This window comes from Garra rufa, chromosome 25 (assembly GCF_049309525.1).
Source record: "Garra rufa chromosome 25, GarRuf1.0, whole genome shotgun sequence".
Taxonomy (NCBI): domain Eukaryota; kingdom Metazoa; phylum Chordata; class Actinopteri; order Cypriniformes; family Cyprinidae; genus Garra; species Garra rufa.
This window is the reverse complement of record NC_133385.1, coordinates 22,400,862-22,417,159: the sequence shown is the minus strand read 5'-3', so window position 1 is coordinate 22,417,159 and position 16,298 is coordinate 22,400,862. Positions and strand designations below refer to the sequence as shown.

The 16,298-nt window shown below is 35.4% G+C and overlaps 1 protein-coding gene across 1 annotated transcript in view; it reads left to right on the top strand.

The window, feature by feature from the left end:
- The window catches only part of LOC141301994 (mitochondrial inner membrane protease subunit 2), a 126,175-nt gene extending 112,102 nt beyond the window's left edge, over nt 1-14,073 (top strand). Inside the window, exons 4-6 of the mRNA XM_073832192.1 lie at nt 5,625-5,690; nt 6,419-6,521; nt 13,924-14,073. Of these exons, the coding sequence (XP_073688293.1) occupies nt 5,625-5,690; nt 6,419-6,521; nt 13,924-14,067 (313 nt within the window). The 3' untranslated portion in view covers nt 14,068-14,073. The remainder of the gene's footprint in view (nt 1-5,624; nt 5,691-6,418; nt 6,522-13,923) is intronic.
- The last annotated feature ends 2,225 nt before the right edge of the window (nt 14,074-16,298 follow it).

The following is a 16,298-nucleotide window of genomic DNA, read 5'->3' as shown; positions in this document are numbered from 1 at the left end:
AATCGTTTTTACTTGTATCTGCACTCCGATTGGTGCGTTTTCAGTGCCGCCTAATCTAAGCACTGCTGATTGGTGTGTTTTCAGTGCTGACTAATCTAAGCGCCTTTGATTGATGCATTTTAGCTCTGACTAATCGAAGCGCCTCTGACTGGCACGTTTTCAGCACTCATTAATCTAAGCACCTCCGATTGGCGCATTTTCAGTGCTGACTCATCTAAGTGTCTCAGATTGGCGCATTTTTAGTGCTGACTAAACTAAGCATCTCCGATTGGTGCGTTTTTAGCACTGACTAATCTAAGCGCCTCTGATTGGCAGGTTTTCAGCACTGACTAATCTAAGCGCCTCTGATTGGCAGGTTTTCAGCACTGACTAATCTAAGCGCCTCTGATTAGCAGGTTTTCAGCTCTGAGTAATTTCAGCGCCTCTGATTGGTGCGTTTTCAGCACTGACTAATCTAAGTGCCCCTGATTGGTGCGTTTTCAGCTCTGTCTAATTTAAGCGCCCCCGATTGGTGCGTTTGCAGCTCTGACTAATTTAAGCGCCTCCGATTGGTGCATTTTCATCACTGACTAATCTAAGTGCCCCTGATTGGTACGTTTTCAGCTCTGACTAATTTAAGCGCCTCCAATTGGTGCGTTTTCAGCACTAATTTAAGACACTCCAATTGGTGCGTTTTCAGCTCTGTCTAATTTAAGCGCCTCCGATTGGTGCGTTTTCAGCTCTGACTAATTTAAGCGCCTCCGATTGGTGCATTTTCAGCACTGACTAATCTAAGTGCCCCTGATTGGTACATTTTCAGCTCTGACTAATTTAAGCGCCTCCAATTGGTGCGTTTTCAGCACTAATTTAAGACACTCCAATTGGTGCGTTTTCAGCACTGACTAATCCAAGTGCCCCCGATTGGTGCGTTTTCAGCTCTGACTAATTTAAGCGCCCCTGATTGGTGCGTTTTCAGCTCTGACTAATTTAAGCGCCTCCGACTGGTGCGTTTTCAGCACTGACTAATCTAAGTGCCCCTGATTGGTGTGTTTTCAGCTCTGTCTAATTTAAGCGCCCCTGATTGGTGCGTTTTCAGCTCTGACTAATTTAAGCGCCTCCGACTGGTGCGTTTTCAGCACTGACTAATCTAAGTGCCCCTGATTGGTGCGTTTTCAGCTTTGACTAATTTAAGCGCCTCCGATTGGTGCGTTTTCAGCACTGACTAATCTAAGTGCCCCTGATTGGTGCGTTTTCAGCTTTGACTAATTTAAGCGCCTCCGATTGGTGCGTTTTCAGCACTAATTTAAGCCCCTCCGATTGGTGCGTTTTCAGCACTGACTAATCCAAGTGCCCCCGATTGGTGCGTTTTCAGCTCTGAGTAATTTAAGCACTCCAATTGGTGCGTTTTCAGCACTGACTAATTTAAGCCCCTCCAATTGGTGCGTTTTCAGCACTGACTAATCCAAGTGCCCCTGATTGGTGTATTTTCAGCTTTGACTAATTTAAGCGCCTCCGATTGGTGCGTTTTCAGCACTAATTTAAGCCCCTCCGATTGGTGCGTTTTCAGCACTGACTAATTTAAGCCCCTCCAATTGGTGCGTTTTCAGCACTGACTAATCCAAGTGCCCCTGATTGGTGTATTTTCAGCTTTGACTAATTTAAGCGCCTCCGATTGGTGCGTTTTCAGCACTAATTTAAGCCCCTCCAATTGGTGCGTTTTCAGCACTGACTAATCCAAGTGCCCCTGATTGGTGCGTTTTCAGCTCTGTCTAATTTAAGCGCCCCTGATTGGTGCGTTTTCAGCTCTGACTAATTTAAGCCCCTCCGATTGGTGCGTTTTCAGCTCTGACTAATCTAAGCGCCTCTGATTGGTCTGATTGGCCAATACATTTCTAAATTCAACAGAAATGCATTGATTGATTATAAGACTCAACACTGCACAAAAACAGCATGTAAAAGCAATCTGATCCAGTGTGAATGTAATTTAGCAAATTGACACTTTTCATTCATTTTCACATTACATCATAATACATGGTTTAATTGTGCAGAGGCATTTTTTGCCCCTTTGTTTTGAATTTATAGGGTATTTTTTTGGCATTTTGGCATTTTTGCCACAAGCCCTCATTAATTTTTGACCCTGATATATGTAAATGTATATAAAATGTATTTAAACATTCATTGAGGCGTTTTACCCAGTACCACTTTTTGAAAGCTCTGCATAATGAGAGTCTTCTCATTTTTTCCAACCGTTTTTGCGAGATATAATCAATACTGGAAGTCTTTAGATAAGTCTTTCTTAACGCACACTCAACCGGGCTCTTGCATTTACTGCAAAATCCTACTTGACAAATCAGAATATATTCTCCCAGCATGCCGTATGTAACACTTGAGATAAACACCACCAACATTCAGGCCTGCAGAAGTAATGAAAATCACAAATCAGGCTGAGCGTCAGGGCTGTTGCAGAAGAGGTGTGTGTGTATATGACGGATGGAGGCTGCGCTAGAGCTGTTTGAAGATTTAACATCGCATAGGTTCTGACAGGAAGCTTGAAGTGAAGCGTTCATTGAATTTACTGAAATTTAATTTGAAATAAAGGGATTTTAAAACAGAAAATTGGCATCAAGAGTGGTCTCAGACTTTTTGGATCTCATTGAACTGTAATGTTGTTAAAGCATTAGAGAAATACAGATAAACTTTATTCAATAAAAGATGACACAAAATGTCCTACCGATGTCTTGTGGGATATCTAGAGGAACAGATTTTGTTCTTAGGTGCCTAAGTTTTTAAGACATTATGTTTGGACTGTAAGAGAAAGTAGGCAATTTCTCACTGAAGTGCTTGCTCAGTATTTGAGGGACGTTTGGCACCCAAGTACACACTTCAAGCGTGAGAAGTCATCTTATGGGAAGCCTTACAGGGTGTGTTGCAGCTGAGAAAGCGGTCTTGCAGAAAGGCAACAAGCAGAAAAGATTACTGTACATGGAATTCCATAAAGCATGGAGTGACAACCAGTGGCAGAAAGTTTGAGAAGTGGATGAGATGAGACGTTTGCAGTCTCCTGGAAGACAGGGAGGTTGTGGCTCGGTCACACTCAGGGTCATTGTGGGTAATGATGTGGGGGATCAGGTCAAAACTGATGGAACAAATACTTCAAACACTACAAATGTAGCACTTACAGAGACCTGACCTCAAAATAAAAGCTATGAGGGATCAGTCTGGGTATTAGGGTACTGGAAATCCATGTAAATAATTGTAATTCGACAAAGAGTCATGAAAAATGAATGATATTTTTTGCAATAAATTGCACTTTGTGCCATTTATCATAATGATTATTATGTTTGAAAATTAGCATTGTATAGATTGTATAGATCTATAATATCGTATAGTTTTGAACAGTGTTATTTTAGTATTATTTATATACTCTTGTAGTATTTATTAATATTTTTAATTAGTTTTTTTTATATTTTCAGTTTTCATTTTAGTATTTTTTAAAATGTTTTTATTATTTCTGTTCATTTATTTTAGTATTAAGTTTTATCCTAAATTTAACTCTATTTTATTTCAGTTAGTTGCCAAGACAATATTTTTCAGTTTCAAACTCAGTGTTTACTCAGTTTTCTTCTAATTTTTTGTCTAATAGTGTTTTTCGTCTAATATTTTGAATTAGTTTTTATATTTTCAATTTTCATTTTAGTAACTAGTTATTTTAGTAGTATTATGTTAACCTTTAATTCTATTTTATTTCAGTTAGTTGCTAAGACAAATTTTTTTAAATTTAAAAAAGATTTCCTCTCATTTTTTGTCTAATAATCTGATGTTCAACTAATATTTTGAATTAATTTTTATTTTTTTTATATTTTCATTCTAGTAATTTTATGTACTTTTGCCATTTTTCCATTTCTATTTCTATTTAACTTTATTTTTATTTCAGTTTTAGTATTTGTATTATCTTAACTTTAACTCTATTTTATTTCATTTAGTTGTCAAGACAATATTTCTCATTTTCAAACAAGATTTCTTCAATGTTTTTGTCTAATAATATTGTTTTCATCTGACATTTTGAATTATTATTTTTTAATATATTTTCGATTTTCATGTTAGTAATTTTCTTATGTACTTTTGCCATGTTTACCCATTTCTATTTCTATTCAGCTTTATTTTTATTTCAGTTTAATATTGTTATTATCTTAACTTTAAAGGTCCACTGAAGTGCCTTGAAACACGCAGCGTTATTCTATGTGGTGACATACTTTTAACTGAAACAAAAACATATCGCCCAGCCCCGCCCACTTATTTTGAAGAGCCAATAGCGTTTCATTAATATCTGCTCGGGCAAGAGCCGTTGAGCTCGGTAAAGCTGCATTTGTAAGCTTATGACAGCCAAAGACTAATAAATTACCGCACAGATTCAATATGAAACTCTTTCTAAAACAAAATAGTGATCATAATCATGCTGAGGCTGTGTAGTTTAATACATGCCGATCGCACATATGAGCGCATATGATCTGCTCCGTGTATTGCGTCTCTGTGTAGGGGGCGGGACACTACGGACTCTAGAGAGCATTTGATTGGACAGAACGTTTGATGAGAAACTGAAGTGCACGGTGATATCATCCAAATCGTTGATTCATATTGGCGGAAGTGACGAGACTGTAAGTTTTGAATGCCCATATCTTGTAAACGCGAATTTTGTCATTGTTTTGCAGCACACTAGCTTATAGATAATCTTAAGGCTAATATATTCATACTAAAAGCCCAAAAACTTTCATTTTGATTTCAGGGGGACTTTAACTCTATTTTAATTCATTTAGTAGCCAAGACAATATTTCTAATTTTCAAACCAGATTTCTTCTATTTGTTTTTGTCAAATAGTGTACTTTTCATCTAATATTTTTAATTAGTTTTAATTTTTTTTTAAATATTTTTAATTTTCATTTTAGTAATGTTGTTATATACTCTTGGCATTTTTCCATTTCCATTTCCATTTCTGTTTATTATTTATTTATTATATTTATGTCGCTTTTTTATGTTAGTCAACACTGATTTTGAAAAATCTTTATTTAGTGACTTATAGCTCATAAAATATATATATATAAAGTCACTTTTGGAAATATAATAAATAATAAAATAATATTAAACCACATTGTAAAAAAAACACACACTATGAGATATAAAATTGCAATTACAGAACATAAATTTGCTAGATGTAAAGTCACATTGTGATATATGAATTTGAAAATATATGAAATAAAGTTGCGGTTTTGAGTGATAAAGTGGCAGAAACAGTCTTTTGTTACAAAAACAGCCAAAATTCATAGACAAGTAAATGTGTAATATTTAAGAAACATTATTCTTTTCCTACATTTAACACTCAAGGCATTGTCCCAAATGAGTACGATAACTGAATCAAGTGAAAAACGATCTAATAATATTGCGCCCGAAAATCAAGAGTTTTGACATTTCATAGAGTCTTTTCTTGACTTACTCCAGCAGATAAGACCCATCTGGTCTCTGAAAACTGTCCCTAATGCCCCATAATCCACTGAGCTCAGCAGCATCCTCAAATAAACCAGGAACAGTTCTGTCATCAGTATGCAAATGTTGTAGTCGTACCATCTCATATCTGTTCACTCCTTCTGCAGGAGCCCGAAGGACCCTCAGCAGAAGATCATCAAACGGGTCATTGGGATCGAAGGTGACTTCATCAAGTAAGTTTGCCCGAAAATGGTTGATTATTGAGTTAGAAATCACCTTTTAATGATTGATTCTGATGGCATAAAATGTTTCGTTGCCACTAAAACGTGTTTACTCAGACTAAAAGGCCTTTGTAGGAGCAGACAAACGCTAGGAGGATCTATTTGAGCTTATTAAACACGCCAATTCAGGCTCGGTCCTCTTTAAATGCTTGTATCGCACAAATGCACCATTTAGCCGGAAGTGTCATTAAACATTAATGTCTCATCAAACCGTTCACGGCCAAAAAACATTAGATCTCAAGGTGATCTTGGGATTCGGTTGAGGAAATCCCAGGCCTTGAGTTTAAGAGTTTGATTTCCAGATGATTCATATGAAGAGGAAGTTAATTTTGTTCTGTGATGGCTGATGAAGAAAAACTAGCATTAAAAATCTGAAATTTCCTTCACGCTCTGGCTCTAGAGTGCTCACAACGCCGCCTGCAATGGATATGAGCTATTGCTATGTCAGAAAGTCATCTTAAATATAAAACAAAGACTGCAGCAGCTGTGCGAACATTAATTATTGATCTTAGATTCAGAGAGCGGGCCAAGAGCCAAATGCAGGATTGCTGGATACATGTAGCTGGCCGACTGTAACATAAACAACGGAAAATGAAAAATAGCCTGGTGTTTTCCTGTTTTAAAAGCAATCAGAATCTATTACTTGTGTTAACGCATCATTTTTTTTTTTCTATTATCAGAACGCTGGGATATAAAAACCGCTATGTAAGAGTTCCAGATGGCCATCTGTGGATCGAGGGCGACCATCACGGACACAGTTTCGACAGCAACACATTTGGACCGGTAATCAATTATTTGGTCCTTGCTAATAACAATATTAGACATACACTTACATACAGTGAGACGAATCTTGGGAGACCACAGACATGAAGACAGTTTTAAATGATTTTCAACCTTATAATAGATGATTCGGCCAGATTGTGAGACCACACACTTGTTGATTATAGGTGACTCGCAAGATCAAACGTGACTAGAGAAGAAAACACATGGAGGACAATCGATGTTGTCAGCTGGCTGGCTGTTTTACAGCGGAAAACTAAATAGAAAAAAATAATATGGGTGATGTTATTTCCTAATACTCTGCTTTCGTGACATGTTTGTGGCTGTCAAGTTTCAGCTATAAACATGTTAGATATTTACGATTTACGTTTGGGGATGCTCTGTCTTGATTAGGAGTAGTTAAATAATTGTAATGACACCACACAATCATTTACACTAAGCCTTTAATCTGGCCATGCCCCCAAATTGCGTTTAAAATTAGGCTGAAAAGCTTTTCCTAAAAAAAAGTTTGTGGCCAGCCTTATGAATGAACTAACAACACTTTAGCAACTTTAGCATAGCAACATCCTGGCGACCACCAACAGCACTCTAGAATCATGCCACTCAGGCATCACTCATATTCTCTTCAATTTATTTATTTAAAAGAAAATGTGTTCAGACATTTTTAATATTTTAAACATTTTGAACACAATAGATGATTTAATTTTGTACATTTTTGTGCATTTTATATGGGCATTTAGAGAAAATTTTTAAATATTAAAAAAAAAACTGTTAAAAACTTGATTACTCAGAAATTTAAATTTACAAAATTTAAATTTAAACTATTACTACTTTAAATGTATAGACTTTTTAAATTCAGTTACATTACCAATACGACTTTGATATGGAAGCCTGTTTCCACCACTGAATAAAAAAAAAAAAGTTATTGCGACTATTTATCTCACAATTTTTCTCAGAATTGTGATACAAACTTGCAATTCTGATTTTTCTCAGAATTGTGTGATATAAACTCACAATTGTGTTTTGCAATTCTGACTTCGTTTCTTGAAATTGTGACTTTTTTTGCTAGAATTGCAAGTTTATATCTCACAATTTGTGACTTTTTTCTTAGAATTGTTTATTTCTCGCAGTTGTGACTTTTTTTGCTAGAATTGCGAGTTTATATCTCACAATTTGTGACTTTTTTCTTAGAATTTTAAGTTTATTTCTCGCAGTTTTGAACTTTTTTTTTCTCAGAATTGGAAGTTTGTATCTCACAATTTACTTTTTTTCTTAGAACTGCAAGTTTATATCTCACAATTTGTGACTTTTTTTCTTAGAATTGCGAATTTATATCTCACAATTGTGATTTTTTTTTTTCAGAATTGCAAGTTTATATCTCACAATTGTGACTTTTTTCTCAGAATTGTCAGTTTGTGTCTCGCAATTGACTTTTTCTTAGAACTGCAAATTTATATCTCACAATTTGTGACTTTTTTTCTTAGAATTGCGAGTTTATATTTTGCAATTGACTTTTTCTCAGAATTGAGACTTTATTTCTCGCAATTGTGACTTTTTCTCAGAATTGGAAGTTTATAACATGCAACTGTGACTTTTTTCTCAGAATTGGAAGTTTGTATCTCACAATTTACTTTTTTTCTTAGAACTGCAAGTTTATATCTCACAATTTGTGACTTTTTTCTTAGAATTGCGAGTTTATATCTCGCAATTGACTTTTTCTCAGAATTGCGAGTTTATATCTCACAATTGTGTTCTAAAGTCAGAAAGTCACTTTTTTTCACAGAATTCAGGTTTTTTTCTTGTAATTGTGACTTTTCTCAGAAATATTAGTTTATATCTCAGAATTGTGACTTATAAGAGATATAAACTCGCAATTCTGAGGAAAAAAGTAAACTGCGAGATATAAGCTTGCAATTCTAAGAAAAAAGTCACAATTGTGAGATATAAACTTGCAATTCAGAGAAATCTCAGAATTCCAAGTTTTTTCTTGCAATTGTGTCTTTTTTCTCAGAATTGCAAGTTTATATCTCACAATTCTGGCTTTTTTTCTCAGAATTGTGATACAAACTTGCAATTCTGACTTTTCTCAGAATTTTCTCAGAATTGTGTGATATAAACTCAATAAACTCAAAATTGTGTCTTGTTATTTTGACTTTGTTTCTTGCAATTGTGACTTTTTTCTCAGAATTCTGAGTTTATATCTCACAATTGTGACTTTTTTCTCAGAATTCTGAGTTTATATCTCACAATTGTGACTTCTTTCTTAGAATTGTGATTTTGTCTCGCAGTTGACTTTTTTTCTCAGAATTGTGAGATATAAACGTACAATTCCAACTTTTTTTCTTAGAATTCTGTTTTTTTTTTTTTTCTTGCAATTGTGACTTTTTTTTCCAGAATTATTAGTTTATACCTCGGAATTGTGAGTTTTTTCTCAGAATTGCGAGTTTATATCTTACATTTGTGTCTCTTTTTTCTATGAACTGCAAGTTTATATCACGCAGTTGACTTTTTTCTCAGAATTGCGAGATATAAACTTACAATTCCTACTTTTTTTTCTTAGAATTCTGTTTTTTTCTTCTTGCAATTGTGACTTTTTTTCTCTGAATTGCGAGTTTATATCTCAGACATAAGTTACGTCCCACAATTGTGTGTTCTGAAGACAGAATTGCGACTAAACATTATAAACACACAATTCTGACTTTTTATCTCAGAATTCCAAGTTTTTTCTTGCAATTGTGACTTTTTTTCTCAGAATTGTTAGTTTGTATCTCGGAATTGTGACCTTTTTTTCTTAGAATTTCAAGTTTATATTCACAATTCTGACTTTATATATCACAATTGCGAGTTTATATAATCCAGTTCTGAGAAAAAAAGTCAGAATTGTGAGATAAAAGGTCACGATTACCTTTTTTTTTTTTTTGTAAATCAGTGTTAGAAACAGGCTTCCATACAGATAACATGAAGATAACATCAAGATTTAAAAATAACATATATATTATCAAATATTAATACAATTATAAATGTAATTAATGTTTTCTAAACACATACCATTTAAAAATTTTGCATTAATAAGATTTTTTTAAAGACATTATTATTAATTAACTTTTCAGCACTAAATTGAACAAAAGTGATAGTAAAGACATGTATAATGTTACAAAGGATTTACATTTCTTAAATAATATATTAAAGAATGCTAAAAAACAAAGTATCATGGTTTACACAAAAGCAGTATGAAGCAGGATCATGTGATACTGAAGACTGGAGTATTGGCTTTTGAAAATTCAGCTTTACCATCGCAGAAATAAATGAAAATGTTAAATATATTCAATAGAAAACAGGTATTTTAAATTGGAATAATATTTCACAATTTTACAGTTTTTTTACCCCAAACTTTTGATTGGTAGTGTAAATAACATACATAAAAAAAGTTTGATTTAATTAGATTTAATTGTCAACTATAGCAGGTAAAAATGCAAAATAAAAATAATTTTGGCACATATTTTCATTTTCAAAATAAAATAGCATATTACCAGTCAACAGTACAAAACAAGTATTCAGCTAGTCATTTTCTCAGGCACGTCCCTAGATGCTATACATTTGTCTGATCCCACAGGTGACCGATGGAAACTGTTTTTCAGGCTGCAGTTTTAAAGGATGTTTTCTGGAAGTCACCACCGTAGGCAGATTTAGCCACAAATAGATGGGGTTATAAAAAATTCAACAAACACCGGCAAAGATTGCCGCTTTCTGGGGACTTTGTTAACAGCCTTGATGTGCTTGAATGCCCCCTGCCTGTAATGTATAGAGATTGAGGTATTATTGGTTCCTTGAAGAAGCTTCTTTGCTGCATGGCTCCTCAGATACATTATTAAACAGAGCAGTGATTCTTTCTCCCATCTCAACTCAGACTGTGACATGACTTGCTACAATCCTTCGCAATACGTCAAGATCCATAGCTCAGATTTGTCCTTGAAATGTTTTTTTAAACGTTGGGATTTGCTTACTTGGACTGAGAAAGAAAGGAAAACAAATCGGCCTGTCCATTTAGTCACTGACTCGGCACGATTGCGTTGCGTTCCTTCGGTTCCGATGGTTTTGCACCGGCTGAGGTTTTTGAGTTTGTCCCCAGGTGGATTTTTAATGATGTTTCTTGTCAGAAAGCAAATGAATATGTTTCTCACTGAACCACATACTTCCTAGGTCTCTTTTATTATTGTTTCACATCCATTACCCAAAATGCTTTTGGTTTTCCACAGAGACCAGGCTGGAATATACAAGGGAGGGGTGTGAGATATATTTGGCGAAAAACCATCAGGTCATATATCACTAAGCAAATATTCTCGCTGGATGTTTCAGGCAATTGCTTTCACTTTTGTCAGTACAGACTGCACCGTTACCTTGACTTGATGTATTATGCAGCAAGATGTGTGTTTAGGTGCGTGTATGAAAGAAAAAAAATGTCTTTTTTTTGCTTAATGTCCTTTTCAAGGCAACATTTAAATCTTACTGAGAATTTAGATATTTTGATATTTAATGCTGCAAAGGCTTCTGATGTTGTTGTTCGAAATATTTGGATTCTGATATGACTCCAGCATTTCACAAAGCGCTGATTGAAAGTCAGGTCACAAAATCCTGACTGTCTGAGACCGTGTGTTTATTTTGCCCACAAAACACTGCAAAATGTCACACCGATTCGACTCAGACATCCAATTTGTGGGCTTAAAGAGATAGCTCAGCCAAAAATGAAAATTCTGTTATCATTGAACCTGTAGGACAAAATTATAAAATGTCTTGTTTTGAATCCCATTGACTTTCACTGTATGGACAAAAACCTTCTTTTGGTCAAAATCAACAACATTTTAGGTGAACTAACCTTAAAGAATCTTCATCACTGGTCAAGCGTTGAAGGTGCTTAGGCCAGTGGTTCTCAATCCTAGTCCTGGAGGACCCCTGCTCTGCACATTTTGCATGTCTCTCTTATTTAACACACCTGATTGAGGTCTTCAGCTTGTTGGTTCAGTTCATGGATCTCTGTCCTAATGAGCTGATGATCTCAATCAGGTGTGTTAAATAAGGGAGACATGCAAAATGTGCAGAGCAGGGGTCCCCCAGGACCAGGATTGAGAACCACTGGCTTAGGCAACTATTGTTTCTGTATCTTCTTCTTCTCCCACTGGGAGTCTATGGCAGCCAATACAACCACTTGTGGGAAAGTTTGGCACACAGATAGAGGACAGTCTCAATATTAACCATAGCAAATTTGGAGTCTCTAACTCAAACCCTCTAGCACCACCTACAGGCCAAATTTGCACTTATATTTCTGCTATAACTTTTGAACCTTAAGGTCTCAAAGAAAAATTACTTTTCAATTAATTTTGAGGAAAATACATACCGAGTCAAATACATAACAAGATTCACATTTCTACTGTCAAGCTGTTTTGCAATTTTGAATTGTCTGAAAAATCGACTTTTTCGAACTCATCCTTCACCAAAATTGGCTCAGATCATTCTCAGAGCATTCTGGCCAAAAGTTACCAAAAGTTTTTTGATATACCTAACCGTTTTCATCAAGTGCGTTAACAAATTTGATGGAATTTGCTCAAAAATGGACATGAGGCTGTAACTTCGCAACGCTTTAGCGGATTCAGAACAAACTTGGTATGTGTTATACCAAGCATGACCTGAAAGCACATTAGTAGTTTGACAGCTACTGGTCAAAAGATATAAGAAATTGACATTTTTGTTTACAATTTCTGACCAGTTTGACCAAAAATCATAAGAGTGATCTCATACAATTTGGAGCGGCATATCGAATCAGACGATACCAAGTTTTCCTATGTCAGCCATTTCAAATATTAGTAATACCATATATTTCAAACGCTTTGACGTATTACTGTGAATCTTATGAATTTTATAGAATCATTTGCAGGGAAGTTATGAAATTTGACACACGTGTAGAGGACATTCTCATCATTAACCACAGCAAATGTGGAGTCTCTAACTCAAACTGTCTAGCGCCACCAACAGGCCAGAAACTTATGTTTGTGCTAATAACTTGAACCATAAAGTCTAAAAGTAAAATAGTTTTTTTTCTCTCATTCCTTGGCCCATACAGAGTCGAATGCATACCAAAATTAAAATTTCTACGGTCAAGATTTTTCGCTATTTTAAAATCATAAGAATTTACTTTTTCAAACTCGTCCTAGACAGTTCGTCATATTTTCACCTAAATTGGCTCAGATCATCTTAAGAGCATTCTGGCCAAAAGTTGTGAAAAGCTTTTTGATATACCAAACCGTTTCTTAAAGTCTGTTTGTGCAAAATTGTAATGCTTTAGCGGATTCTGACCATACTTGGTATGTGTTACAATCAGCATGACCTGAGGGCGAATGAGTAGTTTTGGTACAACGCCACCTACTGGTCAAAAGATATTAAAAACAATTACATTTCTGCTTGTAACTTCTGACCAGTTTGACCAAAATAAGTAAGTAAATAAGTAAAATTCTATTTCAAAAAATTTCTTTAACAGGGGTCTCCAACCCTGCTTCTGGAGAGCTACCATACTGAGTTCAGCTTCAACCCTAATCCAACGCACCTGGCTAATTAAGGTGTTTAGGGCTACTTAATTACAGACAGGTGTGTTAAAGCAGAACTTAAGTCTGCAGGAAGGTAGCTCTTTAGGAACAAGACCCTGTTCTTTACTGAGTAATTAAAAACAGCTCTTTAGCTCTTCATTTTACCTCTGTTGTGCTTGGCCCTTAATTGCTTTTTTATTTTTTATTATCATTTATGATTTTTTGTTCAGATATTCTCATTTCTTAAGTTGATATTTAACTAAAACTAAATCAACTAAAACTTAATTAAACTGTATATATATATATATATATATATATATAATTTTTTTTTTTTTTTTTTTTTTTTTTTTTTACAAAAATGATAATAGTGTATCAGTGATTCTGGACCCAGTAAGGTTACTCTCAGAGCTTCTCTATAGTATTTCAGACTTATACTGTGGACTTGTCTTGCTGTTAAACCCGAAGATTTGTGTAAGTCTATATCATCCTCTGCAGGTGAGTACATTACTGTATCACTCCTTCAAGTCTCTCCAAACCCCACAGGTATTTACAGTACCCTCCAAATCAAGGTTTTTGGGTGCTTGTTGGATTCTCTCCCATGTCCTTCTGGCTATAAAAAGCAATGAGGTGCTTTTCTCTTCTAGCTGGAGATATATTGCTTTGTATTCACTAGATGAGAAAAGCATGTAATTCTTGTTCCAGTTTCTCTTTGTTAAACGACAGTCTATCAAAAGCTACTTTCTCCTTAAGAAACGAACCATTTTGTTTGACTTTATAGAGCTTTTCATGGTAGTTTATAAGCAGAGGCTTGATGATTCTGATCTCTACAGGTTTCTCTCGGTCTTGTTCATGGTCGGGCGTCTCACATCATCTGGCCGCCCAGTCGGTGGCAGCGGATCGAGCCGTCTGTCCCCCCAGAACGAAGACCGCTGTTAAACTGGGATGGAGCAACACAGGACACATATGATGACTGAAATGAAGGACAATTATACAACCATGTCAACCCTCATGTACAGTAAATGTAAATTACTTGCAACAGTGTGAACTACAGAAATGTTTTGCTGAAACTACTGTATATGGGCCAAATCAGAGTCCAAGAAAGACTTTCCAGTTTTTAACCACAGTTTGGCGATTATTGTCAGTTGTACATATTCTTGATCCTTTTGTCAGGTCGATGTCAATTCAGTGATCAGATGACTATTATACTCTTAGTTTTTAGTAATAAAACACATTTTCATACAATTATCTTTCAAATGATTTATTTTTATATTTTTACAGAATGTGCAAAATGTTAATTATTTTACCAAAATAAGAGGGATCATACAAAATGCATGTTATTTTTATTTACTACTGGCCTAAATAAGATATTTTACATAAGACGTTTACAGTCCACAAGAGAAAATAATAGTTGAATATATTAAAAAAAGTATTTGAGTCCCTTGTTTGTCCTGAACAATTAAACTGCCTGCTGTTTCTCAGAAAAATCCTTCAGGTCCCACAAATTATTAGATTTTTCAGCGTTTTTGTGTATTTTAACCCTTTTTAACAATGACTGTATGATTTTGAGATCCATCTTTTCACACTGAGGACAACTGAGGGACTCATATGCAACTATTACAGAAGGTTCAAACGCTCACTGATGCTTCAGAATTAAAAACCATGCATTAAGAACCAGGGTTGAAAACTTTTGAACAGAATGGAGATGTGGACATTTTTCTTATTTTGCCTAAATATCATATTGTTTTTTCATTTAGTACTGCCCTTCAGAGGCTACAGAAGATACTTACATGTTTCCTAGAAGACAAAATAAGTTAAATTTACCCTGATCCTCAAATTCAAAAAGTTTTCTTTCTGTTTCCTTCTGGAGCATCAGTGAGTGAACCTTCTGTAATAGTTGCATATGAGTCCCTCAGTTGTCCTCAGTGTGAACAGATGGATCTCAAAATCATACAGTCACTGCTGGAAAGGATTCAAATACACAAAAATGCTGAAAAACCAAAGAATTTGTGGGACCTGAAGGATTTTTCTCTTATTTTGATAAAAAGTAACATTTTGCAGGTGCATGTAAACCTTTGACCTCAACTGTATATATACTCTTAATACATTTTGATATATAATACATTTTGGATGGCCTGAGGGTGATTGAATTTCAGCAAATGTTTTTTTTTTTTTTTTTTGGATGTACTGTTACTGTACTATAAACTCATTCTTGGAGTGGTCAGCATTTATATGGCAACTTCCATTTCATGCCATTACATTTACCAAGTCAAATTAAGCTTTTGCTTATGTTCCTGTCAATGTCATATCTCGCATATCCACCTGTTCTGTGCTGCGGATGAAGTATTTTCATATGCACAAATCCAAAGGGAAAGCACAAATGGCTGCGATTTTATATTGATCTCATGCTGCCTAAGATAGATTTGCGCTTAAATGCTGTAGCTATGAATTTTCCGATTGCGCTAGACAGGCTTCCTCGAGGGGGTCGAACATCATGCAAGACTAAACTCGATAGGATTTAATGTGAGTGGCCACAGGTCAATACGGATATTCGCACAAGGCTGTGATGAGTTCAATGGCTGTCAAACATAAATCAACAAAGACAGCCCTAGGGCTAAAGTAAGCAGAGGAATAGGCACAAATCTTAGGATACTGCAGGAACTGGAGATAATGGAGCCGCAGCCAAGCGGGGCTTGAAGATCCTTGATTTGAAATGGTGCGGGCGTGTGTACAATGGAAACGTGTTTTTCACGTCTGACACTCTGCGTTCGGAGTAAATAAGATGTCTTGCATTGGTGATGAAGCATGATTTCGATATCAAGCTTTTAATCTTCTCTAGAAGGACACGGGGAACGAGCATGTCATAGCAGCCTATTTCAGTTCCCACAAAGCTCTTCCGAGGGGAAGCAATTTCTCATTGAACATGACAACCACATTACATACCCACAAGAGGAAATTGAAGCCCCAAATTGAATTTACCTTACAGAGTCAAAGAGATGTGCGCTTTGGATGTTGATGTGAATGCAAGCTGAACTGTGTATCTTTCGCATGAAGCTGTTTTGAACTGGAGATACTCGCATGTAGTTCATCATGTGGGTTTTTTGTGTTTAAATGGGGTTTTGCTGCATTCCAGTCAACTCAGAACTCGGATTTCTCCCATGTCCGGCTTTAAAGATAACTGGAAAACCCAATATCCAGGTCTCAATGT